We start from the raw sequence: 26,111 nt of genomic DNA, 5'->3' as shown, positions 1-26,111 counted from the left end.
TTATAACTTCACAGGCTTTTGCAATTTATAGCTAAAATTGCAGCACTACTAAAGAATCTTTCAATGAGAATCTAGTGTTGAGAAGCGCGAAAAATTCATGGTTCTGCTGGTTTATTTTGCTTTGTCCGCCGAAAAGGAAACTTGCTGCGAGGACAACATTCCAAAGTTGACTTTATTATGAGCCAGAACGATGCTCAGCTACATTAGAGATGCAATCATGTCACCGACAACACGCAGCAGCTCAAATAACAAGAAAAGCAGCCACTCAACAGGCGAAGTCCTCAAGGATGTGAGCTCATCCGAATCCACGGGAACACCAGGTGCTCCAATGCGTGGCTACAAGGTTACTGACAACGAGCGAACGAGGAAATATGGAATCGGAGCCAATTCCCTGGAAATGCTAATAGCCAAGGCAAAAAGCAAGTTCCCGGTAAGAAAAAACAAGGAACAACTCCTGCGTAGAAGCGCGAAATATACACCCACCCACGTAGATGGGCTGAAAGTTCCTGGCCCTGGTAATTTTCAAGGCCATGTCCCTGGCAGTGGCTTCCGCGTTTGTTTGGCTCTCTTTCAATGCCAATGCGCATGTCCTGTAAAGTAGAGCTAACTACCTGTTGCTGGAGCGTCCTTGCGTTGCAAAAAAAAAAAAAAGAAAAATGAAAAACAAACTGAAGGCCCCTGAACCAGGAATTGGGCGACCTAGCCTCGTTATAATTCGGCCATGTCAAGGGCATTACAATTAAATCGTTTTCTACCTTTTAGCTTCTGGAGCTACATTTGTATTTGGCTTCTGATGGCTTCGAGGTGTCCGACGATGAGTACTTAAAAAGCCTACCCGCCCAGACGCTATTTATTGTGTCTGGACCGGATGCAGTCATTACAACAGGTGAGCTACAGCTTAAATATTTAACTGATCTCCAATTAATCTGGCTTCTTTTAGATGCCGATTTTGAGTTTGAGAAGATGCGACAACAATCGCCTTTACTGAAGGTGGCCGACATTTTCTACGATTTTATCGAACAGCATCCTGAAAAGTTTCGCCGCATGATCACGGAGTACGAACAACAAAAGCAGCGACGCGTCCTGGATAACAGCAAGGCCCACCTCAGCTTGAAGGCCGAGCACGTGGAGTGGTTCACTGGCGGCGAGGAGCGTTTCCACTCGAAGGAAGAAGCCATGGCCACACGTGCCCAGACACGTGTGCGCGGCTACTACTATAAGGCCAAGGAGGAGCTGACCCGCAATCCCTTGTACCGCCAAAATGCCAAGGCCCGACAAGTGATAAACTCTGTGCTGGAGAAGTTTCGATACCTGCTCATCGGTTGCGACTTTTTCTCCATGATGTTTGACAGGAATTGCAAGCAGAAGCATGAATTCCTGCAGCAGCACTTGGGCGATGAGGAAACAGACGCTGGCAGGATACCCAGCAAGAGATTGAGGCAGGTGATTAAGGAGTACACCAAGGAAAACTGCATCCTCGACGAATGGTCCACTTCCTTGTGCTCCGACTTGGGTGATTTCTATTGCCAGGGCTCCTACTCGGAGAATGGCAACAGCTGCTCAAAGCAGCACACTATTAATCCGTACGCTTCGCGTGAGAATCTCATTTTGTTTCAGGTCTGGAATCTGGACCACCAAATTGAACTGTGCCGCACAATCCTTCCCGCACTTGTGGCAAATGTGGAAGAACTTGTGAGTCATCCGCAGACAAAGTGTTCACTTCATAAGAAGCAAGTGGTCGATATCTCGGTACTGGAGTACTTTCTAGAAATATTCTCCCTAAAGAATCTCAAACTAGTGCACATTGTCTGTCATGAGAAGGCGCAGCGCTCAAACCGCTCGAATGGTCGCCTACTGTGCTCCGACTGTCATGAGTATCGGATTGTGCAAGAGCTGATGGAAGTCCAGGTGGACAGTCTAACCTCTTAAATGGTATGTGAGAAATATATAAAATTTACCTAGCCAAGCAATATTGTACACAATAACTTTAGAAAATGTATCAACGAGTTTTGTTGCTATTTTTAAACAAATATTGTATATTCAGTTGTTAAGCATATTATATTGCTGATCTCAAATGGTATATGTTGTACAAATGAAAATTATCTCGATGCCAACTATAAAAACTTACTGTTGAAGGTTTTTCATAGTAAATACGTATATAGCTTTCCAAACTATTAGAATTATGTGACTATGCAATATCGGTATATAATCTAGAGTTTAAAGTTAGTTGATTGTAACGATAGGAGCTAACAATTTAAAGTTGGCGTTACATCGATCAGCAAGTCCAACCTATGAAATATGAAAATATTGTATGTTATAAAGTATACTCATATAACGAATTTAAACAAAACGTAACAGTATGAAAAGGTTTTGCTACACTTGGCTTCTCTGCACCTCTACAATTGTTTTATTTTTGTATGGGCAATGTATTCAAGAGCCATCAATATTGTAAACAGACAAAAACAAGTTTTTTGATTTGACTTCTTTATTTACTAAAAATGTTTACTGCATATAAAATTGTACAACACAAAATATATTTATTTATGTATCAAATAATAATATTCAAATAAATGTGCAGAACGTTCGTATGAATACGAACTGAGTAAAAGAATAAATATTGATGACAAACAAAAGAAAATATTCATAAATGAAATAATATTGTTCGCAAGTAACAAAAATATTTAATATATTATTAGTCGTGTTTGATGTGTGCGCTTTCGTGTTATCCGGATACATATCAAGCATAGTCGATTTCTTGGATTTTGTTTCGTTTCGTTGCTACCTCATTGCACCTGCATTCTTCATCTTAACTTTTAGGATTAGTATATATTCGCTTTCGCTATTTGCTTCGTAGTTGTGTTAGAATTGTTTTGTTTGGTTTTAGTGCTGCTACCAAATCGCGTTCAACAATAAAAACTTTCCATTCTCAGTTACAATGATGTTTGTTAGTGTAAAGAAATTTTACTAAAAACTTGTTCCCGTTCCCAAGTTATTTGATTGTGGCGATCCTCAGGAGTGTCTGGTACTTAAACTAGATAACTATAACAAGCAATCTGATTAATATTCAGTTTCGTTTCGATTTCTGTATGATGCTGTTGAGTTGCTATAATTGATTTCTATGGCGTTGAGAAATAATTATAGATCCGATTGACCAGGTCCTGAAAAAGATTAAACCAAGAAGAGTGTTACTTTAAAATGGTTTTAACTGGCAGAGACAAACAAATAAAGCTAACACTAAATTGTGGAAACTTTCCAGTCTTGACTTGGCCATGAACACTGATTTAGGTTCAGACTTACATAAAAAGAAAACGTACAAAGTAAATAAAAATATATAAAATAAATCAGAAATATTGAAGGAGCAATTGAGAAAGTGCAAGTGCCAGGCAGCCAAAACAATTTTGAGAGAAAACTTCACCTTTTTTTAACTTTTGTTTGTATTATTCATTCAATTCAGTTCAATTTGATTTAAGTTTTGGGGTAAAAGCCATTCATTGTCATTATTAAAGTTAACGATTAATGTTTGTTAAAATATTTATTTCTTATTGTGTGTATAAAACAAGTTAATCGAGTATAAGAGAAAGAAACATTTAATTATGCATTTGTAAACTCATGAATGGTTAATGTAACGAACGAGTTTTCGACAAGTCATATTGTACAATTTTTCACTTTATATTTTTCCACACCATTATTTCGATAGTTTTTATTTATGGTCTCAACAACAAAAGAGTAATCTTCATTCGTTGTTCTTTGCAAGGTGGAGTTTACTCTCCAAGCTCAAGTTTTTAGGGAAGCATTTGGGGAAGGAACTACAATAGTGTAATAAAAATATTTGCGATGTAAGAGGGATTTTCATAAATATTTGTGGGTCCATTGAACAATAATAAATAGGAAACGGTAAATGCATTTACTCATAATATTTACTTTAAATTATTTGTTGATTATTCTTGCGCATACAAACCTGAGTTAATTTGTTCGACTTCAATTGCAAAGATCGCAAATATTTTTATAGACAAATCAAAAATAAGAATACGGCACACAAAATAAAGTCAAACAGCGGCGAAAATAAAATTAAATACATAGAATAGAAAAAGGACAATTTTTGGAATATTATGAAAACATTCAATTAGTTAAAACTTGGTTTCGGGTAATTTTTTAATAATTGCAATTTTAGGTACCTTAGGATTTTGAACGAGTTTTACAAAATCATTGAGTTGAGATGAAATTGGTTTTTATTTTGTTGTTTATTGTGGCGCTTGATAGTTTGTTTTTTTTTTTTCGGTTTTATATGCTTGTTATTATTTGGTTCGATTTCATGAGTTACGGCTTACAAATTTTGAAATACTCATGTAAGTTTAGAAAATGATTTCGGTTGGTTTTTGGTTTTGCGCTTTACTGAGGTAACAAACGAACGAACGAATGAATGATTTCCTTTCATTGGTTTCAATTGGTTTATTTACATGTTTAATTAGATTTAGTTTATTAATGTGTTGAGTGTATTCGATATTCATAATGTACAATGTGTGTGAATAGTTCGATGATGGTGAGATGAGAAATGCAAAATCTGGCTCTTTTTTTATCACACATTCCCAGAGGCAGTGACTCTTTCGGCCAAATGCAGTAGTTTCTTAGTTTACGAGAAGTTCGGGAGTGAAATCCGGCTCTGGAGCGCTTGGCTGCTAGCCTAACCTCCTAGATGCTGGATAACAATAACTAACCAGAAATAGGATGTTAGTTAGTGAAACCATCTCCTGCTTCGATTAAGGTTCGCTTTATATTTCGATCGATTCTCAGATTCTCCTCACGAGATTCTCTTTCCCATTTGAGCCGGTCTCACATCCCTGCTAAAGACTATAGACCCGCCCTGTTATATACAAAAGGCAATTCGTTGCCGTATCCTAAACTCTCCGCCAACTGCTTACGGATCGTTCCCGAGACTGGGAGTGTGAGTTCTGACGGAAGCATTCGGGACTTTTGCTGCCCCGTCCATTGGCTATTTCCGGTGACTCTGTAACCCGGGCCAAGTCCCGGTTTATCGTTTTGGAGCTGAGAACTCGCGGACACCGCACCGTCCAGGGACTGCGTCGTGGATCTTGCAGAGCACGGAAGCTCTTGGAGGGCAATACCTCCTCGCCACTGCCACTGGCATCGCACCAGCTGTTGTAGTAGTCGGAGTACTCCTTGTCATGCTTGGGCGTGGGTGCCGGCGTGCTGTCCAGCGAGCTGTTCTCCTGCGCGGAGTCCATCTCCTCCACCAGGGCTCGTTTGGCGGCCGCCTGGAGACGTTCCATGGGCAGATTTCTCAAATGCGAACTGTCGCTTTTGAGGAGCAGGCTCTGGACCAATTCATTCACCAACTTATCGCTAACCACGCGTTGGTTCTTGGCCGACGGTCCCATTATGGGGGAGGCAGGACTATTCGGGGTCGAGGGATTGTCCGCATCTATGCTGGTATTCTTGCGAAGCGGTAGTGAAAGTCGTTCCCTGCGCTGCGTCATGGTCTCCGCATCATTCAAAGCTCCTGGATTTTGTCGTCTGGTAATGGACACATTATGGACAATCTTCCTGCGACTGGGCTTGAACTGAAATTCATCGGCGGGTTGTGCTCCCGCCTCCGGAACATCGTTTTCGTCCTGCAGCAGCTTAAAGAGCCTGGAATGTGTGGCTGCCCGCTGGTAGCTGGTCATCTTGCGCAACTCCGGAAAACTCTCGGACTCTGTGTCCGTCTCAGACAGCTGTCGATTCATGTCCGTTACCCCGGAGTCGTCCTCCTCAATCTCCGACTCGGAACGCTGAGTGCTGCTGTTTCGCGAGAGGGTTCCCTTACCATAGGCACTATCCACTGATAGGGATTGCTTGGTTAGTCCCTTGGCGCCATCACTTGTCGCCGAGGGAATCACCTCAAATGCACTAATCCTGGCACGCACCGATATCTTGGGTTTTTCGCTAAACTTCTCAACGCCAAGATCAGGAAGTCCGTTGACAAGGCGCTTTACTTCCGGCTCGGGCTCCACATAGACCTCTGGTAGTTGTGGCTCCATATTGGTTGGAGTTGCAGCACCTCGCTCATCTTCCTCTGTTTCTGTTATCTCCGGCTTATGCTCCTCCACGACGACGCCATCCTCGCCTACTATCTGGTACTCACCAGGTAGTCCCAGGTTCACTTCTTGTGGCTCTTCGACTTCCCGGATAACACTGCTGCGATTGGGACTGGCATTTTGTTGTGGCGGTGAGTGCTGGCCATCGATCGAGGTGTTGAAGAAGGCCATGGCCTGTCGGTAGTTGTGTCGTTTCTGCTCCGCCTCCTCGAACTGTTCTTTCTTGGATCGTTCCTTTTCCATGTCTGCCCAGAAATCAGTTTCCTCCTCATTATCTTCCGCTTCCTGTGGTGGTGTAGCCCATGTATAGACTGTAGGCGGCTCGTGCATCGAGGCCAAAGACATGGTGTCCATATGGCTGAGATTGCTCTCCTGGACTTCTTCCCGAGGCTTCTGCTCTAGCTCTTCCTGCGCGTCCTCCTCATCCTCCTCCTCCTCATCTGAGGTCTCTTGTTCAAGTTCCTCAAATTGCTCGGATAGAACCTTTTCCTCTTCCACCGCGGGATCAACAATTTCGGGCTCGTGACCTCTGGCTGCTTCTAAGGTGGCCCAAACATCAATTTCAACTGCTGCTTCATCGGGCAATTTAGCTCTGAAAGCCTTGATTTCCACAGGCTTGTAAGGGGTTTCCTCTACAGAATTCTGTCGTTCTTTGCGAGCCCAGAAAGTTGCCGATTTATGGAACGTGACATCTTCGTCGTCGTCTTCACCTGGGTTGCGTCTAGCTTCTAACTCGGCCCAGAAGTCAATCTCCTCATCAGTATCCACTTCGCGAGGCTCTTCAGGATATTTTGTGGGATCATAGCTAAGGTTCTTGGGCTTTTCTTCATCTTCGTAAGTATTAGATGCTTCAATTTCGGCCCAGAAGTCAACGTTGTCCTCATCTTGTTGCTTGGGTTGATCTGTCACTCCCTGAGAGGGTTCTAAGTTGTATTCTGTGCGTTCCCACGTCGCACTGGCTGTGTTTTCCATCTTATCCTTAATTACTGAGCCCCAGAAATCCTCTTCTTCACCCTGATTCTCTTCTTGTCGTTGTTCAACTTCTTTTTGCTTTTCCTCAACTACAAAATGTACTTCAGCCTTTTGGGGGATTGGTAACGATTCCAACTGAGCCCTGAACGTTGTTGTCCAATGCTCCACCGTAGTAACTGCCTCTTTCTTCAAAGGAGTATAGGTTACGGTCTTCTTTTTCTTGGTCCACTGTTTTTCTTCCTTATTAGAGATTTCCTTTTTTTCTATGCTTGCCCAGAAGTCGACTTCCTCAGCTGCATCTTCTTGCTCTGCTTTGGGTTCCGTTTCCTTTGAGGTCGTAGCGAAGGTGGACCAGAAGCTATTCTTGGCTGCCTCCAGCGAGGCCTGGGTCTTGGACATATCACCAGAAATGGGTCTTGGTGGTTTTGTCTCAGGAATATTCTCCTTGGGTCGAAGTTTTGGCTTCTCAGCTTCGGGTTCTACCAGCTTAGGGTCAGGAGTTTTCCAAAAGTTCTTAGACTGCTCCATCATTTTCTGAGCCTGCATTTTGGTGGCCATCAAAGTGGCAAAGAAGTCGAATTCCTCTTTTGGGGAGCTTTCAACTTCGGTTGCATCGTTCTTTGGTTTTGCCTGATCCCGGGATATATTATTAGTTACATCATTGGCAATTGTTTCACCCATGAATTTGTTGCGCATACCAAGGGAGAACGATGTAGAAAAATCATCTTCACTAGTTTTGATGGGTGTACTTATATCCTCCACGGGATATGCGTTGGAGGGCCGATAGGGTTGAGTAACCTTCTCCACCGAATTGGAACGCGAAGAGTTCGACAAACTGATGGTCACACTGACCTCACAGTCATCATCCTCATCATCACTTTCAACCTTGGCCACGCTGAACGTGCTTGCGATGATGGGTTGTTTTTCTTCGATCTGAGTTGTATTACCTACTTCTACAGTGGCAATGTTTTCATCATTCGAACTGCGACTGAAAGAGAAGCGGAGTGGCAAACGCACTGTTACCGAGTTGGACTCCTCGTCATCATCATCATCATCATTTTCTTCGATTTGCTTTTCTATATCATCAACTATGGTGGATCGGGAGTCATCCTTTCGAATGACTGTCTTGGCATATTCACTGCTGCGTTCCAGTTCGCTCTCTTCCTCGTATATAACACTAAGATCCTCTTCGACAATGTAATCATCTTCCATTTCCTCGACCAATCCTTCTTGCTCCTCCTCCATCTGTTCCTCTTCATCGTACATTTCATCCGCTGTAGTCACATCATCTTCATCATCGCTGCTCTCGGAGTCCAAATGCTGCTCAAGTGTTTTACCCTTGTACACCTGCACATTTGTCACCGACTTAATGGACTGTAAGGGAGCGGGACGAGTTCCCATCTTAGGGGTATCCTCTTCGTCATCGCTGCTCTCTTCCTCTGATTCGCTATCCGAGTTGGAGGCATTTTCGCTGGGGGATCTGTCACCCAGTTCCTTGGCTTGCTCACCTGCATAGTTTTTCTGTAGCTGCTTGGAGAGATTCGCCTGGGTGTTGCCACTGGCAATCTTGTTGATATTGGCCAATCGTTGGCTCAGCACATCGATGACCTCGTGATTGTTGCTGCAAATATTCCGGGCTTTCGGTTTGCTGACTACCTCCTCTATTTCCACAGAGTGCGCCCGCTTTGGTGGCTCTCGTGGCTCCACTCGGATGTGATGCTTCATTATGACCTGCGAGGGTATATCATCGGTACTGGGAGTGATGATTATATCCGGTAGAACACTGCTGGCTCTGTTCTCTTCGGTGGAACTCTGACTGTAACTGGGAGCCACTGGATAGGGATACGGGTGACCATATGGTGGAATGGCATGGAACTGAGGATAGCCCGGCGGTATCTGAGCTTCCCCGGGTTGTTGTCCATAAGGTGGCAAGGGAGGCGGATAATATGGGTAGTAATAGGGATATGGTGGAAATCCTTCTGCCTGCTTTCCATCCATCGATTGTGGAGGAGGTGGCGGCGGATATGAATAGGGATATGGCCAAGGAGCTCCCTCACCGTTGACAGGTGGAGGAGGTGGCATGTACCATGGATACGGATACCCGTAGGCATATGGATACTGGGGTGGAACCGATTGCGATCGAGTTGGCTGTGGGGGACAAGAGCTATCCGAACTAAGAGATGAGTTTGATGAATGGGTGGTGGGATCTGTGCAGGTTGATGGTGAGGGTGTGGGTGTGGATGAAGTGTAGCTATGACGTTTATTGGTTTTACTGTTAATCTTATTATGATTATTATTATTTTCAGTACTTCCGTTGTTACTGTTATTATTATTATTATTATTGTTTGGGGATTCGTTCAGTTCAACATTTTCCAAATCCGAGTCCAGCTCGGTGTGAATTTTATGGTCTGAGGTCGATTTTGTGGTACACGGTTATCAAATATAAAAGAAGAAAAAGAGAAATAGACACGATGAGAGTGCGAACAAAATGTTTGGTTTTCGAATGTGATCTCTTTTGTCAAATTGATCCGATCAATTGCGATTTGACTAACTGATTGGTTAAATGGTCAAGCCAAGCTATGTACAAGTAAATGGCGCATGAGTATAAGCAAAATGGTGTGGGATGCTCAAAATTAATATCAAAAGCCATTGGGATTAGGTCAATCTAGTGTCGGGACACCATTTAGCAAAAAAGGTGAAATCTCTCAAAAACGGTTTTATAAAAATTACGATCCTTGGTGCAATGCTCCATGTGCTTGTGTCTGAGTGAACTTTGTGATCAGTAGGATTAGTGATGCTGAATGGATTCTGAGTATATATACAGCCATGATTTTTGTCTGATGTATGTATGTTCGGGTTTTTTAAACTTGTAACTTAATTTCAGAGAACGATTTATCCTTCCAAGTGTGTATCAGTCGGCACATTGACTACTCGGCACATCTGTACTTACCGGCATTTTCAGGTGTTGTCATTGCCTGTAGAATTTTGAATGATCGACTGGGTATAGCGCTGCCTGTGTATTTTTTGGGTTCCGGAGCTTGCTGTTCACTTGGCGGCACATATTGCTGTTGTTGGGGGGTATCTAAATAAAAATAATAAATTAATGTATGTTTTATCGACTTCATTTATAAATATGTCACTTATTTTATTAAAACTATCCATACTCTATCCTTACCATATCGTTGTTGCGTAAATCGGTTCTGAGCGGAGACTCCGTTACCTGAAACAAAAACATTTACTTTTTTAAACAAAAAGCCAACTAATTGAAGTAATATTTCAATAATATAGCTACTTAGTATATATTCTACTTAGTAGTGCTGCATAATTTTGGCATAGCACAGATTCTAGCAATACTAGTCAGGACAGATACAGTAAGCTGGTTAGTTTCTATCAACCAGAAGGTAGTTAAAAGCGGTAATAGGGTTTAGTAGAAGTTTTCCCAAGGACCCAAGGACACTCCCCGAGGATTAAGAACTTTCACCACAACTTCACTCTTACCCACCGATATATAATACCGTATATATATGTAAAAGATGTGAGATATCTGAGAATGGGCGAGGAGCAATGAGGAGGACAACCTATCGGATCTCACCTTGCGGGGACCAAACTAGTGGCGTACCCGACTGCTGTTGGTTATTCTGCTGATCCTGTCCAATTTGCAGGCGTCGCATCTGCTCGATGGTCGGACTATTCCTGGCCTGCTGGGCGCTCATCTGGCGGGCGAACTGCGGCCGCTGCAGCTCCGCCTCCTGGGGCGTCTGCTGCATGTCCTGCCGCATATCGCCATTCCCGCTGCCATCGTCCACGGTGTCGGTTATCTTTTGCAATATTCTAAACGATTTCGATTGGATGGGCGGTGAGCGTGGATCGCTGCAAGTAGATATAGGCGTGTGTTAGGTTAGGTTGTTGGTTAGCATGCCATCGAAAATGTTTGAAATTAACCAAATTACAACGATTTTGTTTGGTGCAAACGAAACGTTTGAATTAGTGGTTAAATTTAATTTGGATTTATGATCGGTACTTAACGAAACCAATTTTAGAATTTTGCATAAATGTACGAAATTGTACTAAAAGCGAGAATGCAAATGTAATGTATAAAGCTATGATGCAAGAAAACCTAATCAAATTTACTTTTGATTTACTTATATCCGTTGTGAATTGGTAATAATATAACAAAAAATATAATAATAATAAAAAAGAATGATAATAATTAAATAACTTATTTAAAAATATAGCTTCTACTGGGCATATATAATATCTGAATATCTATATCTATGTATGTATGTATCTGTATCTAGGCACAAAAGCGCTTTCTGAGTTTAATAGATTGATCAAATTGATCAAAGAACATATTTCCAAATATCAAAAGAATTTCAGATTCGAATTGAAATTATAACATACAGAAGAATGCATGGCATGAGATATTGATGTTGCTCGATATACTTTGGTGGGCACAGTGCTCTCGTACTACCTGAGACGATTCTTTCTGTAGAGGATCTCCGCCTCGAGCGGACACTGGTGCACATACAAATTGTAATTGCCACTAAGTAGTTGTTGTTTGTTTTAGTCGGTAGAAAAGCACAAAATTAAATCGCATTAGTGCGGGCCAATTCGTTGGGTTTTGGGCAAGGCACAAGGATAGCCGGCAGTAGGGTAAATCCTTTGAAAACAAAAGTTGACTTACTTCTGGAGCAGCACTGGCGACTGGGAAACTGGACCGCCGCGTCCTCCCTCGATGGCTATCGGGATTAACCGGGTGGCGTTGCCATTGGTGTTGTTACTCGTACTCGTTGGCTGATTGGGCGATGGGAATCGCTGGGCTTGTGGTGGGTAATTCTGGTAACCTTGATCGACAAATTGATTAGCTGAGCGTATTATGTGACCTGCAGGCGCTTTCGTGGGATAGAAAGAGTATACATAGACACGTTTTGATGTAAAAATTGGAGAGTTACACATTTGGACGAGAGCGGGGATTTGGGAAAATCATACACGGGTGAAAGTCATTCCTTTGGAGTGGAGAGTGCTCCGGAGTTTCGGGTGGTTTGGGGTGGGAATAAACTACGTAGGGTATTAGCAAAGACACTAGTGTCTTTGGTATTAGTCACAAACATTTACGGATTTTAGGAAAGCGCCACACATATTGTACAGAACACATAATGCAAGATGCTGTCTTCAAAACTTACCACCAAAGTTGGGCTGGGCTGCGGCATACGTCGGCGTCTGCTCTAGAGTTATCGGTATGATACGCTCCTAAAAAGAAAATAAAATTATATATGAAATTAAAAAATTATTAAAGAAAGAATTAAGGCGGCTCATTGATTATACTTGTGTTCTATTTTCTTTTCAAAACATATTTCTATATGTCCGACTTATATATGATAATAATACACTAATTCATCATGTGCCGGCATGAGCTCGTCGGATGCAGGGCATGTTGTAATAAGCATCCCGCTTCTCCAATATAGTCTGAATCATCATTATAACAAACTGTCGCCTTTATAAATATTTATCAAAATGTTTTAGTTCTTAACTCACCCGTGGAGCACTTTGATTTGTGTTATTGCTGCTGTTGCCATTGGTGTTTAGGTTGATCTGCAAACGTAGTCCTCCCGGCTGTGGATTTGATCCGAAATTCTGCAGACTGATGGGAGCGGCTGAAACCGAAGTTGGTCCGTAGCCATTACCTTGGACCAACTGCGGCTGGTAGAAGGTGGTCTGCTGCTGCTGTGGCTGCGGTTGAGGGACTACTTGGGGCTGCGGTGCCGGGGTGGTCTGACGCAAGGTGGAGGGCAGGACGTTGCCATTCTCCTCGGGACGAGCCCAGGGTGCCTGCTCCTTGCTAGCCGGCTGTGAGCTGAGCCATCTCATCGGTTGGTTGGTCTGTGGCTGCTGCTGCTGCTGTGGAAGTTGGCGCATGGGAGAATCCCGAGCAGATGACTGCTGCTGCTGTTGCAAAAGGATTCGTTGAGCCTGCGGTTCAGTGGGCTGGGCCAGTGGAGCTATGTAAAGCGATCCAACGTTGGTCTGCACATGGAAAAATAGGAAAAATAAGACAACATTTAGTTAGCATTTGTTAATCAGCAATATTTTTTTTAACATGATTAATCTGATTTTTAGATTTCCCCATGAAGTTTTGCGCTCGTCAGTCGCCTCAAGTTCAAAATTCGTGTTTGGCCTTTGCTTGCGACTAATTTTAGACACTGCACTTGCATTCAATGTTCATTTTCACGCGTGATTCGAGCATTTTCTCGCAAAGATTTTGGTTTATAAATATCCTAATGTTCTTCCGTGAAAACAGTTTGTAAGTGATTATAGGCGGTCTATTTATTTGCATTGTAGCAACGTGAACACTTCATACTACTTAACATATATTGGTATTTGTCAAATTAGCTGTGCCTGGTTTACTTATGAATTAGTCATGGGCCACACAGATGCTTGCACAATGATGCTCAATGGCGTATGAGTAACATAGTTAAAGGTCAATTCGATATGGAAATAACGCAAAAATAAGTGAGGCAAGATTCCAGAGTAACAAGAATAAAATAAATAAAAATCTATTTTATAGATCACTTACCGGCTTTGCTGCTCCACCAAATTGGTTTTGTTGCTGCTGTGAATTGAACGTGTTTGCTGCCGGTGTTTCATTCCTTGCCGGACTGAAGACATCGCGAGATCTTTGTTGCTGCTGCTGAACATTGTTGTAGATGGGTTGTGGATGCGAGTCCTGTTGCTGTTGTGCTCCAGGCTGAGCACGTTGAGTGCGCCATGGTACTGATTGAGCTGCCGGTTGCTGCAGCTGTTGCTGTTGCTGCTGTTGCTGTTGCTGCTGTTGCAGCTGTTGCTGCTGCTGCAACTGTTGTTGCTGGAACTGCTGTTGCTGCTGGAACTGCTGTTGCTGCAGCTGCTGTAGCTGTTGCTGCTGCTGTTGCAACTGCTGTTGCTGCTGCTGCTGCTGCACCTGAGCCAGCGGCGATATCGCTGTTGGTGGACGTTGCTGCGGTGACTGTTGCTGTTGCTGCTGTGCGAACCGGAAGGGGCTCTCAGTGGATCGCTGTGGTTGCTGCTGCTGCTGTTGCTGCGGCTCGAAAGGCGATCTGGGACTGTCCGTTTGACGTGTGTAGACGTTCACCGCTGGCGATGTGGGCATGGGCACACTGCGGAACTCCGGACGTGTTGCAGGTGGCTGCTCCGACTGTTGCTGCTGCGGCGGTGTTGCCGGTGGCGTTGGCTGTTGGTATTGCACCGGTGGACTCTTGGCCACGGGCGGCACTTGCTGAGTCGGCGTGTAAGGACTGTAGCTGCTTTCAACGCTAGCCGCCGATGGTCTTGGACCTATATTGAACAAAAGAAATGGAATTTGTTAGCCATAACTTTCTTTAAACTGCATCAGTTTATTAGTGCTGTTAGTGGGAGGATTGTGAGCCAATTTGTAAGGCCTTTTGGATGTCTGGTTAGTCAAATGGGGCATTTAGAAGAAGCAACCTCAACCGCTTAGTAAGAGCTGGCGATGTGTGATGAGTCGTATCGGGATCAGTAGCTGAACCAAAATCACCCAAAAAGTAAAGCGAGCCAATTCCTTGGGGGCTCTGCTCACCATCAACGGCATCGGCTGTGGTGCTGCTATATCCTCCATTCGCAGCAGGAACCACCTCGGGCAGCGGACTCTTGGAGCGATCCTTAATGTACTCGTCCTTCCAGAACGTGTTCTTCTCCACGGGCGGTGCCACCTTGCGCAGTGCAGCCATAGGATTCGGCGGTATCTTGATCTCCGGCCGGAATCCCAGTGGCGGTGGCTCAAAACGCTGTGGAGTTGGCGATTTGCGCGCCGTAGCCGGGGAACCAGGGGCACTTAGGCGCCCAGTGGGTGGCGCTAATGTGCTGGGTTGTTGTGGGGGTGGTGGTGGGGGTGCGGCGATAGCACCTTGGGTGCCATTCTTACCCGACTGTGGTTGCGGCGGCGGTGGTGGCGGCGGCAGCACCTGGAACGGCATGCCCATGGCAGCGGCTCCAATCGCACTGGCTGCACCACCTGGCCCACCTGGCGACTGTGGCTGGGCGGGTCTGTTCTGTTGGGCGGCTCCGGTGGCTCCTTCCGATTGGGCATTGCGCGCCAACCGCTTGGCCATCCGCTCCGACCGGATCTGGGAGAGATCGATGCCGCCGGGCGTGTAGGTGAAGGGCTTCTTGTCTTTTGTCATCATCGCGTTCTGTACGCACGCGGGCGCTTCGTAGCCACCGTTTCCGGATCCGCCTCCTCCGCGCTGTCCATACCTGCAGGAAAACAAAGTTCAAATCTCTGTAAGCCACTTAATAATTTAACGAAAAAAAAACCCATCTTTTTTAATCAGTACTTAGCCAATTGCAAACATATCTTTAAATCATTTCATTTAAATATTTTCGAATTTTATTCAAGATTATCTTTGTTTCTATATAACTTGGTCTACTGAAAATCCTAAAAATCTGTTCAATATTTGTTGGTATAATCATATTAATTTTTAAACAGGAAAAGTAAAGATGATATTTCTGATAACGATAAGTCCGTTGAATTATGATAATTATTATTAATACAATGCAAAGGTTTTTAAAATAGGTATATGCATTAACAATACTTTAATCTTTTAGTTAACGTTGGTATTATTTCTTTCGCAACCCAGCTGTCATGTTAATCTGACTTCCTCTCCCATTTGCATGGGCTATTTATCATAATTTTTGTTAAATCTTTTCTAATTTATTGTTTCGCTCTTGGTTGCCGGCAAAAGCACCCATTTGTATTGTTTGCCTTTCTTCGCAGCTGCTGCGACTCATTAGTCGATCATCGATAGTTCAACGAGCCAATGTTTTGATTTTTTAACGATCAAAAGGGGGAAAGTGAGTTCAAGTTGTTACGGACGAGCGACCATAAAAGGTGAGACGTCCGATGAAGTGCCAAATTTGAAAGGTTGAAAGTGAGAAGTTATTGGTGGTATCATGTCTATAAGAAGGTCTATTGAAGGAATTGGCTGAATTAGTTTCGTTATAATAAATTTGTAAGACATAATGGGGAATTAAAGACTTAATAGTTATCATATATAACTATAATAATAATATATATACTATATAATTATTTTCGCTTAGATTAGTTTATTTAATGCCTATTTAGGCTTGTGAAAATTTTCCCATTTGCACTTTCTCAGTCCCGTTGAGTCTTCATGTACGAGCATCCCACTTCCCCCAGTCAACGGCGAATTTTCTCCGCATAATTTGCTTATTTTAAATGCGTTAAACGTTAACAATTTGCTAATTAAAAGCGAAAATCGAAGGGGTTCGGCGACAATATGCGTTCTCGTTAACGTTAGCTCCATCAGAAAGCCCGTTTATGCCGAAAGAAAGTGATGGAGTTCGGGATCGGGTTCTGAAAAGTTGTCAGGCCCGTTTGACATGAGCTTGGTGTGCGTGGATGATTCGCATCCAAGTGGGTCAGGCGAACAGGAACAGGTGATCAGGTCTGCCTGGCAGTTGTTCCATAAAGATGACACGGCCAAAACTCTGCGGTCTCGCCAAATTATTAGCAAAATATAACTAAGTTAAACAAGGCACCCTACACTGGAAACCGCAAATGCGAAGGCCAAGTTGTGTGGGAAAACGGTTGCGAAACTCACCCACAACTGGCTTACATGCAAATTGGAGCGCGTGCATCAAAGTCAAATGCAAATGACGTAACTCCCTGCGGTTACTGACTGAAAATCGCATTTAAATCGAATCGAAATACAAAACAACTAATCTTTAATTATCACCATATTTGCGATGGTCGAAGAAATGCCGTCAGCTCCTTATAGACATGGCATATGGTGGATAAAATAAACTATGGATACATATGCCCAGTCAGGTTGGGACACTTTTTGTTGAGCTTGCCATTGATTATGTGCGAATTAATAGTATCAACAGTTTCCATAATTGTCGAGGCGTGCCCAAAATTGTGAGGTCGTTCAGTTCAGATCGGTCTATTCCCCGTTTATTGACTCGATCGATGCTTTATGGCCGGATAGGAAATGCAACTTACACAACCGTTTTGTTAACTGTTTTTTTTTCTGTATTAAACATTAGACGACTGCCATATTGGGCCGGGTTATAAAAGTTATTAAACACCGTGACAAGCCTGGAAAAATGTCAGCTTAACGCACTAAGCATTTCCTGCACATTTCCACAAAAGCAATGTAAATTCCCATTCATTGTTCTCAATTCCAATGATCGTCACGCACAGTGAACTAAAAAATGCGTTGCCAAAATTTTCGAAAAACAAAAGAATCTTTAAAAACTAAAAGATACACGCGCTGAAATCACAGATGTCGCCTGATGACGTCAATTGGCGGGGACATTGCGTCAGTACTTGGTACTTGGGGCTGCGGATAAGAAGCAATTGACCACAAGACAAGACCACCAACTGTTTGCGAGCCACTGACAGATTTGGCAATTACAATGTCAGAGCACCAGGAAAAAGTTTCGAGGAACCGGGAAGAAATAACCAATAAGATGGCATACAAAGTTCGCCTATAATCATAATGCAACATGACTAATTAACTGGCACAAGCTTGCACATATTCTTTGTGAATCATATGCATATGCGATGCACTTGCACTTAGCCTTAAATAAACATATATTTCTATAAATAAATGTAAATACATTTTACCGACTAATGACTGGGCTTTATGATTTGCCAAAAATAAATGTAAAATAGAAAAAATCCTCAACTTGCAGCTGTTCATGCGTGAGTTAAAAACATGCAATAGTAACGAAATAAATCACAATTTCAAATTTAAATGATAGAAAAACATCTGTGCAATTCGCATTTTCACTTTTCTAATTTGTTGCTGTGTGCTTGACTTTTATTTTGCCTTTTCGCATGCAAATGAGCGTGCAGAAATGTATCTAAAGGCATTCGCAACTAACTGGCAACCGGGTGGATCCACAAGATACGGGTGATGTCTTCTGGAAAGCACTGGAAACCGGATGATGATGAACTAGTTGGTATCCCTTGTATGGTCATATTTCGTTTATGAGACGTTTTTACGAGATCTGCGCATTCATTTAATATAATGTTTATTCAACTAACGCATTTATAATACATTTATAAATATTTTTGATTTTATTTCAAATCTAGTTCATCATATCCCCTACTACCCTCTAGTAAAAGCAAACTAGTTGCCTAGAAGAATCTGCAGTTGCAGCTGGCAACGCATATTTCAAGATCAAGGGCAGCCAGCAGAAGTAGAAGAAGAGGTAAGAACTTGAAAGCTGCCACATGCAACATGACATAATGATAGTCATTGTCCGCCCGTCTTGGCTATAAATAGCTTGGAGTCGGAGATCGGAAGATCGTTCGTACAGGGTGCTCCCTCCAGCCGCCCACATTCCGCAGTTGAGCTAATCTTGCGATAAATATTTACTTGGAAATTGCTCTTGCTCTGGCATTTTAGCTTTAGCAAATTAATCTATATGTATATATATATATATATATACAAATATATAGATATACTCGTAGCGGACTTACGATGATTCCAGGCCGTTGCGATTGGCATCCCCGTTCACGGGCAGCTCCGACAACTGAAATCCGCGATCCTGACGAACCATATATGCGGGCAGAGTGTCGATGATGGCATTGGCCTTATCATTATAAGAACCAAGTAGTTCCCGATACTTGGAGTACACGACGCGCTTCAGCTGCGGATTCTTGGACGACACGGAGGCGGTTGATGGCGACGGGGACGGAGATTGCAGCGTTGAGGTGGCCATTGCTCGCGGACTCTTGTTTACTCGTTTTAATACTTTTATACTAATTTATTTTTGTTCACTATTTTAACTGAATTTTGCTTTTACACTTGCATAGCATGAAAGTGAGTCGACTATCTTTAAAACGGAGCTCTATCTGCGAATGGGTACAATCAAGTGGGTTTAAAGAAAGCCCAAAGCTAATTTTTTCATAGATACACAATAAATAATTTATTTTTTTATTTTTAAAAACTATTAGGATTACGCCGGAATTCCTTCTGCTTTCTTTGCTGTCTAGATCTGTTTTGAATCGCTTAAGAAGTTAAACAATTGAAATGAAAATATTTGCAACCCATTTTCCAGGTTGCAAGTGCGCTTATCAGTAAATGTGCGCAGAACAAAGAGTTACAATTCAAGCAGCAAAGTACAATGGGTTGTACAAGCGATTTACATTTGGCCGATCAGGGGACAAGCAAACAAAGGTGCTGCATTGGAGCCTAGGTGGTCGAATGACTCAACGATCGATTGTGGGAATTGAATTTAAGCTTTTTTGACAAGGGGCAGCCGGCAAATGGTCTGCTTGCTGACTCACATCGTCGAAGAAGAATCACTGAAATTTTTGGGGCAACCTATAACAGAATCACTACAATGTGGACCAGCCGTTTTCCGTCTCGCAGAGATACGCTTACGCAGTTGAATTATTTTTAGGCATGAGCTGCTCCGAATTAAGATGGCATTTGACCGGCCTATCTGAAAGTATCCGACTCTAATCACTCACTCACTAATTATTAAAATTGAAAACACACGCGCTGCGCACAAAAAGTATCTAGCAGGTTCGTTTTTTATCTGTATCTGAGGAGCGCACTACTGGGCGACTGATCGCAGCGGACTCTCGAGGCGCATTGAAGTCGGGTTCGGTTCGCTGGAGGTTGGACGGCACATCTGAGTCGGCTTGTTCGGCAACTTGTTGCAGATACATTTCCAGTGGCTGTGATGGTATTGGTGGTGCCTCAAAAGGAAAACCGATCGCTTGACAAACGGCCGACTGGCACGCGGACTGTATAGCAATTTATTTGTCTGTCAATGCAGGTCGATGATGGCGACAAATTTCCAGCTAAACGCCAAAAAGACTTTGCGACGCTTTCGTTTATCTGTATCTGGTATCTTTCGGCTGTATCTGCATCTCTTATCGTGCTACTAATTGCTTTCACTCAACTGTCATGTCGTCTGCTTATTACTTCTGTCGCTTTTCACGATTAAGCCAAATCGAAAGAACGGGTATCTTCCACTTCGGAATTATATTTAGTTCGGGGGATTTCTTTATCGAATCTGAGCACTCGGCTTGCTTTAATTAACTCATTTGAACAAGCATCTGCGGAAATGTGGCCCACTAGCCTTGACAGACAAATAAGATGTTATCTTTTCTGCTGTTTTTTTCCAGTTTTATTTTTATTTTTTTGCGACTGCTTTGTGCCCAGTTAAATAATAATTGGCAAGAAAGCGTTAAGGAATTTAAAACGCGGAATGACTGGGCTAAAATCATTTTCTTTTGCCGCTCGACATCCACAATTTGTACGAAGTAAAAAACTTAAAATGCCACAAAGAAGGGGAAAGTCAAGAGACAACGATTATTGTGGATAGTTCTGGTCGTCTACTTTCATTTGATCCCATTATAAAGCTTTAACCATGAGTATTTTTCTGTAGCTTTAATAATTTAAGTGCATCATATCGATATTTTGGAAAATCGATATGATTATGATTGTAATCATATCATAAGTCACTTGTTAGGAAATTATTAGCCAAGCGGTTCCTTTCAAGTCACTGACATTTTCTAGACATAACCAGATTTCTCAGTTTAATTTCCCAACTAATAGTTCAGAAACTATGGTAAGTTAATACAAATGCAAGGAAAGCCTCGTGAACTGACCATTCCATAAAATCCCAACCAGTACCAAAGGTTCGCCAATTTGAATGTGGATGCGCTCTATGGAATTCCGGCTATGTGTCCAGTGATCAATTGCCAGGCGCAGATGTCGCCACTCGAGATGCTGGCCCATCTGATGATGCGGCACAGTCCGCAGGACTCGATGATCGAGATTGGTGAGGACGTGGCGAAGCAGTACGAAGTGGAGATTGATAAATTGACACCGGGTCGAAATCATTCGATTGGAGTCATCGCCTATGGGGGAGCCCCAAAGCCGGGTCTTAGTTGTGCTGTTACTCCGGACCTGCAGATTGTCCACCATCTGCCCATTATCCTGATGCTCTATGTGAGCCCTCCTATTCTGAACACGGAGCAGGCCTACATGTTCTACTTGGTGAGTGCTGTGCCCTCCAAGCTGGTGAGTGCCAATGTAACACTCCTCGATGGATGCCATGCCAACGAGAAGCGCGGATGGCGTTGCCTGCGTAATTCCCTGGACAGCCCCATGATGGATAGCCAGAATCGGCTGTATTGCAACACGGACTACCTACTGTACACGGCTACCGACATCCGGGAGCTGTGCCTCTCCGGCGAGCAGCGGAGGATCTTCGTCAAAATCGTGCTACACGGCGAACCCTTCCAAGCTGACGCCTAGCAAAAGGTGTCCGGCCGAGTGACTCATTTTTCAATAAACACTTAAGTGCTGCGCCGCCAATTGACGCACACTTGAAATTCGAGTGGCTGTCAATAATATTCGTTCCTCAAAGAACTGTCAGTGAAATTGGTTTCCCTATTCATTCAATATTTCTGCTTTGGCTGGCCAGAAACTGGGTCAGACAGAAATATTTGGTTTTGTGCAGACATCAATCATGGGGGCCATCTAATAAGTTAGCCACAGGCCTCCGATTGCGGAAAATACTAGTCATTTCTTCTGACCGTGAAGAATGGGATTTTTAATTATGTGTTAAATGTTGCTGTGCTCTTTTCGAAAAAACAATTTCGTTTTATTTTCTCTTTTCACTTTCGTTTCATTTTGTGACCCACTTAGTTGCAGTGGGTTCTCAAATGCAATGGCTATCAAAAACGATTTTATAAACAATATAGCTAAACATTTAAATAAATGTATTTCTAAAGTATATGCTTAGATTAACGCCTTTAGGTCTAGCGGTTAATCTCATAAATTAGCCTAAACTATAGAGAAATTAAAGAAACGCAAGAAACATAAACACCTACAAACACAGATGCGATGCTATTTATAAGAAACTTAATTTTGCAAACATAAAACGAATGAAAATTTATACCCCATTAAATACGAAACGATCTCTCACGGAAAAGTAAAAGGAAAAACAAAGATGGATAATCCAATAAAAATTAGCTTTTCACCAACACCCACCGCCCAGAAGACACGAGCGTGTATAAAACTATGATATTTCTGGCTTTTTTTGTTGTATCTGACCTTGAAAAACTATCTGAACGACGGGGAAAAAAGTTTTACGTACAAAAAAAAAAAACAAAAAATGAAAGAAAAACAAACGCAATCAGGGAAGCCATTCATCACTTTCTACGGCCACTTGAGTGTGCAACTCGTTTTGCATTTGTCATTTAGCTGCGTTGATTGCATGACATGAGCACATCAGACAGGGATCCGTTGGGTTCGCGATTGGGATTGGGATTGGAAGTGGGTATGGGTCTGGTCAGTACTCGCAATTATTTATATTAATCTGGCCTGGGTCAACGTCAGCGAACCCAGGTGAAAGCGAAACGCAGACTCTGCCCCAAAAGCCCGTTGCACAATCGATGGCGGTAATATTTCTCATTCAGTTGCCTTGCGGATGTATGCGCATACAAACGCGAATTTCTGTATATTTTTCCTACCATGACCACATGTCGTCATTCATCGTCGGTCGTTTTTGGTCAGATAGGCAACTAAATCCCGCCAGCTCCTTTTTTTTCGATTTTTAACATTTTTCCTGCAGCTCAAATTTGGTGATGGTTGAAAAATTGCCATGTTATTGATTTGTAAAAAATAAAAATAAAATAACCGCGCCATGAAAATTCGATATTTGTTTGTGGAGAAAGTGTGAAGGAATAAATCACGCACAGCAAAACCATTTTCCGGGAAAACAAATAAATAGGAAATCATGGAAAAATCTGAGCAATAATTCTTATAAAATTCCCCAAAACAAAATGTAAACTTAAAATATTTTTAAGACACATTGCAGTAATTTAAAGTAATCATACAAAGTTCTGCAGTTAATTCAATAAATAATTAAGTTGCAGAAATTGTTCTTTAACAACATTCGACTGCGAATTTATTGTGAATTTTCCATTAATCAATTTTAATTCAAAGTGTATTGATGAAGAGAAGCCATAAAGGCAAAGTGAATCATTGAGTCAACTATCATGGGAACGATCTAGGTACATTCACATCGCTGTCCAATAATCAATTCCCAATGCTGTTGAACTGTCATATGGGTGTGACTTTATATCTTCTGCCTTATCCACTTGGGAATCTTCCTTTGAGTTTAGTACCCTATTTCGCATACAAATTTCACGGTCAACTGCGACCAACTTGAACTTGGGGCAAGCAATGCTGTTTACGTATTTTACAAATGCAAAAATTTATAAAATAAATAAACTCACACCTGATTTACGCAATCAACAAAAGTGAAAAATAAACCGAAAAAGAAGTGTGAAAATAATTGTCGTTGACAAAAATCAAAGTCATGTTCGGCAATGCATCACAGTTTCGCGCATTAAAATGCGAATAATAATTTAAGCTAAAATAAACATTAACACTTTAAAACCATGTACATGGTCAATATTTGTTCCAAGTTCACACGTAAATTTTGAAAGTACGTTTAGTCAAGTCTTACAAGATATAAATTTCATTTATATGTTAAACGTGGCGTATACTTGATGCTTTGCCGAAAGTTTGGCGATGGAAAATGGTTTATCGACTCTTTATTTCAGAAAGTAGAATATAAACAATGATAATGAAGAAAAAAGGAAATTTAATATTCAAATAGAGGTCCTAGTGCTTTGTATTTTTTTTTCCTCTGATGCTTGACCCAATTTTGTCAATATATTATCGCAGATTTCCGTGGGAGCTGAAAATTTATGAGCCACACATCAACGTCAACAGCGAAATGCAAAAAAAAAATCTGCTGTCTGAGGAACGGGAAAAAAATAAAATAAAACAAATGCATTTTATGCCAAATTCCTGGCTTTTTTGTTGTGAAAGGCTCTTGAGAATGTGTTTTATGATGTGCGTGGCTTCGAAGGAAACTTCCGGTGAATGCCGTCAGCCGTCTAAATACCCAACACGTGTGCCAATTGCTTCTAGACAAAGCCAAAAGACAGCTGCTGGCCGTGTCTAAAACACACAAAACTGTGCACCAGCGAGATGTTGAAAAATGGGAAATTTAATTAATTAATTCGCTTAGGAAAGCAGGGGAAACACCGAAAGTGTCGCCTGCCAAAAAGCGCGTGCAACATGGGACTAGCCAAAAAAAAAAAGAAATAATAAAGAGATACGAGTGTGGGCGTGGGCCATCGATGGCCTTCAAAAAAACTCATGTGTGAGCCTTAATTGTAGCGGAGATCATAAAGATGTTCAGACTATAGATACGTATATAGGCCCATACAGCTGTGGTCAGAATAATAGTGGTGAGCAAAAGACGCATAAAGTGCCTAAAAAGACTTTTCATAAAGACAACTTTTAAAAGAACACAAGCCAATAAAAGCGTTTTAAAATATCTTTCATAATTCTACATAATCTTTTCCTTGTTTTTCAGTTCTATTGGAAAAGTCAACAGTAGAAAAAATTATGAAACTTTCGATGGAAAAAAGTCATATACCATATATTGAATTCTGTTTTAAATACATCTGTTTTATGTTTTGTTCTTTTTTTTTTGCATTTTCCCCGGTAAAAATCTGGTGTATTTTAAAATAGTTTATAACTATTAGACAGTTTCTTTTTGCTTAAAAGACTTCTGTTTTCTTTCTTCTCTAAGCACTAAAGTAACTTTAATTTGCTCCACGTTTTTTAACTTACCCAGAACTCATTTTAGCCGCTTTTTCTGTATTTCAAGTTCAGCTTCAGAACACTTTTACACACCGCCTACACACAGCCGCCAGTCGGAAGAAATCGCGATATTTAGATTTGGTCGTAGGCGTTGGTTTTCGCCAAAACGCACGCAAGTTCTACGAAAAGATTTTGCAAAACGACGCCTATGCACACAAAAACACTGAAAAATGTATGGAAAATTATTATTAAATTATGAATATTAAGCCGAAAAATTAATTTGCATCAAAAATCACGCGTTCTTATATAATTTGCGGCACGGACACAAGGGAATCACTCGGAAATAGTTTTTCCCACAAGTGTGTACATATAATATATAATATAATGTAGATTATTATATATACAGATAAGTTAGTTGGGCTAAAAACTTAGGGTTTTGCACTGTTTTTAAAACTATAAAACCCTTTTCACCAACGTTCGTTTCGATATTTTGTAATTTGCTATTTATAAAACGCGGTACGACGCATTGCTCACTTTTGCCAGAGAAAATACTCGTATCTATATCTATATATATCCGTATATATAGACAGCCCAGCTAGATGGTATAGATATATCTATGTGTTAGTTTCTAGTTGAAAATTTCTTTATTTCGGATGGTTTTCTCGTTTGCAACGCGTTCAAGTTAGCAGCCCAAGTCGCACTGAATTCGCACACGAAATTTTCTCGGCCGAAAAGCCGAAAAGCACATTTCACATTTCGAAATAAATGCTCCTTCTTCTTCTATAGTACATATTCTATTCGACCATCGGTCATGTCTGTGTCTATATCCATGAGATTGTAGTGGTCACAGTGCGATTGTGTGTACACTTGTGAGCATGTGTGTAAAGTGCGTCTGCTCGGAAAATTCTGTGAATTTTGAGTTTATTTAAATGAAAGAAATCTAAAAGTTGAGAAAACCCGCGGACGTTCGTACTTATTGTTTTCCTCTTTTCCGATCCACAAAATAATTCTAATAATGTATTTACACCCAGGGCCGATCATCGGCGAGTTAATGCGCAATGCACTTAAATAAATTATTGATACTCCCACATCTCACACTTCTTGGCTGCTTCTCAGATTTTGATCGGCAGTGCACTTTTATTGATCGAATTAGGACAGATTTCTCAATGTTAATAGTTTTGTAGTGTTTTGGCAAGATATTGAGTGAAATTTAAATTTTATAGTTTTTCTATTTATTGAGTGATAAAGCAGAAAATAAGAAACTGCATTCAACCATTAAAGAGTTGGCTTCAAAGAAACAAACAAAGAAGCTCCAACACAATGTGAATGATTCCATTTGGTCGTTCTG

General features: G+C 41.7%; 3 protein-coding genes across 14 annotated transcripts; 2 read left to right on the top strand and 1 right to left on the bottom strand.

Annotated features, from left to right (window-relative positions):
* Positions 1–101: 101 nt before the first annotated feature.
* Positions 102–2,615, top strand: LOC6617839 (DNA fragmentation factor subunit beta). The gene is made up of 3 exons (XM_002042111.2): positions 102–430; positions 763–886; positions 941–2,615. The coding sequence occupies exons 1-3, from the start codon at positions 191–193 to the stop codon at positions 1,927–1,929; spliced, it is 1,353 nt and encodes a 450-aa protein (XP_002042147.1). The 5' UTR covers positions 102–190; the 3' UTR covers positions 1,930–2,615.
* On the bottom strand, positions 2,468–25,474 carry LOC6617838 (putative mediator of RNA polymerase II transcription subunit 12). Of its 12 annotated transcripts, XM_032714078.1 has the most exons (12): positions 25,298–25,474; positions 24,794–24,986; positions 14,662–15,338; positions 13,642–14,399; positions 12,603–13,091; positions 12,251–12,317; positions 11,752–11,959; positions 10,660–10,937; positions 10,243–10,287; positions 10,018–10,149; positions 4,176–9,475; positions 2,468–3,158 (listed from the first exon to the last, which is right to left on the bottom strand). In XM_032714078.1, the coding sequence occupies exons 2-11, from the start codon at positions 24,802–24,804 to the stop codon at positions 4,896–4,898; spliced, it is 7,245 nt and encodes a 2,414-aa protein (XP_032569969.1). In that variant the 5' UTR covers positions 24,805–24,986; positions 25,298–25,474; the 3' UTR covers positions 2,468–3,158; positions 4,176–4,895. The 12 variants fall into 12 exon arrangements, with proteins under 12 accessions (XP_032569969.1, XP_032569964.1, XP_032569966.1 ...); XM_032714073.1 differs by lacking the exons at positions 24,794–24,986; positions 25,298–25,474 and adding an exon at positions 18,595–18,969; XM_032714075.1 differs by lacking the exons at positions 24,794–24,986; positions 25,298–25,474 and adding an exon at positions 18,595–18,969 and having other exon boundaries at positions 10,687–10,937.
* Positions 20,182–21,790, top strand: LOC6617837. The gene is made up of 2 exons (XM_002042109.2): positions 20,182–20,699; positions 20,762–21,790. Exons 1-2 carry the CDS (start codon positions 20,697–20,699, stop codon positions 21,389–21,391), a joined length of 633 nt encoding a protein of 210 aa, XP_002042145.1. The 5' UTR covers positions 20,182–20,696; the 3' UTR covers positions 21,392–21,790.
* Positions 25,475–26,111: the final 637 nt, after the last annotated feature.

This window comes from Drosophila sechellia, chromosome 2L, assembly GCF_004382195.2.
Source record: "Drosophila sechellia strain sech25 chromosome 2L, ASM438219v1, whole genome shotgun sequence".
Classification (NCBI taxonomy): domain Eukaryota; kingdom Metazoa; phylum Arthropoda; class Insecta; order Diptera; family Drosophilidae; genus Drosophila; species Drosophila sechellia.
Note: the sequence above shows the minus strand (reverse complement) of the source record. Positions and strands in the feature narration are given on the sequence as shown.

What these genes read in the sequence shown, in the direction of transcription:
- LOC6617838 (XM_032714073.1), bottom strand. Translation starts at nt 18,836, where the DNA reads ATGGCCACCTCAACGCTGCAATCTCCGTCCCCGTCGCCATCAACCGCC. An exon ending in CAAATCAAAGTGCTCCACGG is followed by an intron (nt 12,318 to 12,602) that starts GTGAGTTAAGAA and finishes TTTTCTTTTTAG; the next exon opens with GAGCGTATCATACCGATAAC. An exon ending in TCGCCAGTGCTGCTCCAGAA is followed by an intron (nt 10,938 to 11,751) that starts GTAAGTCAACTT and finishes ATCTACTTGCAG; the next exon opens with CGATCCACGCTCACCGCCCA.
- LOC6617839 (XM_002042111.2), top strand. Translation starts at nt 191, where the DNA reads ATGCTCAGCTACATTAGAGATGCAATCATGTCACCGACAACACGCAGC. An exon ending in AGGCAAAAAGCAAGTTCCCG is followed by an intron (nt 431 to 762) that starts GTAAGAAAAAAC and finishes TCTACCTTTTAG; the next exon opens with CTTCTGGAGCTACATTTGTA. An exon ending in GGATGCAGTCATTACAACAG is followed by an intron (nt 887 to 940) that starts GTGAGCTACAGC and finishes GGCTTCTTTTAG; the next exon opens with ATGCCGATTTTGAGTTTGAG.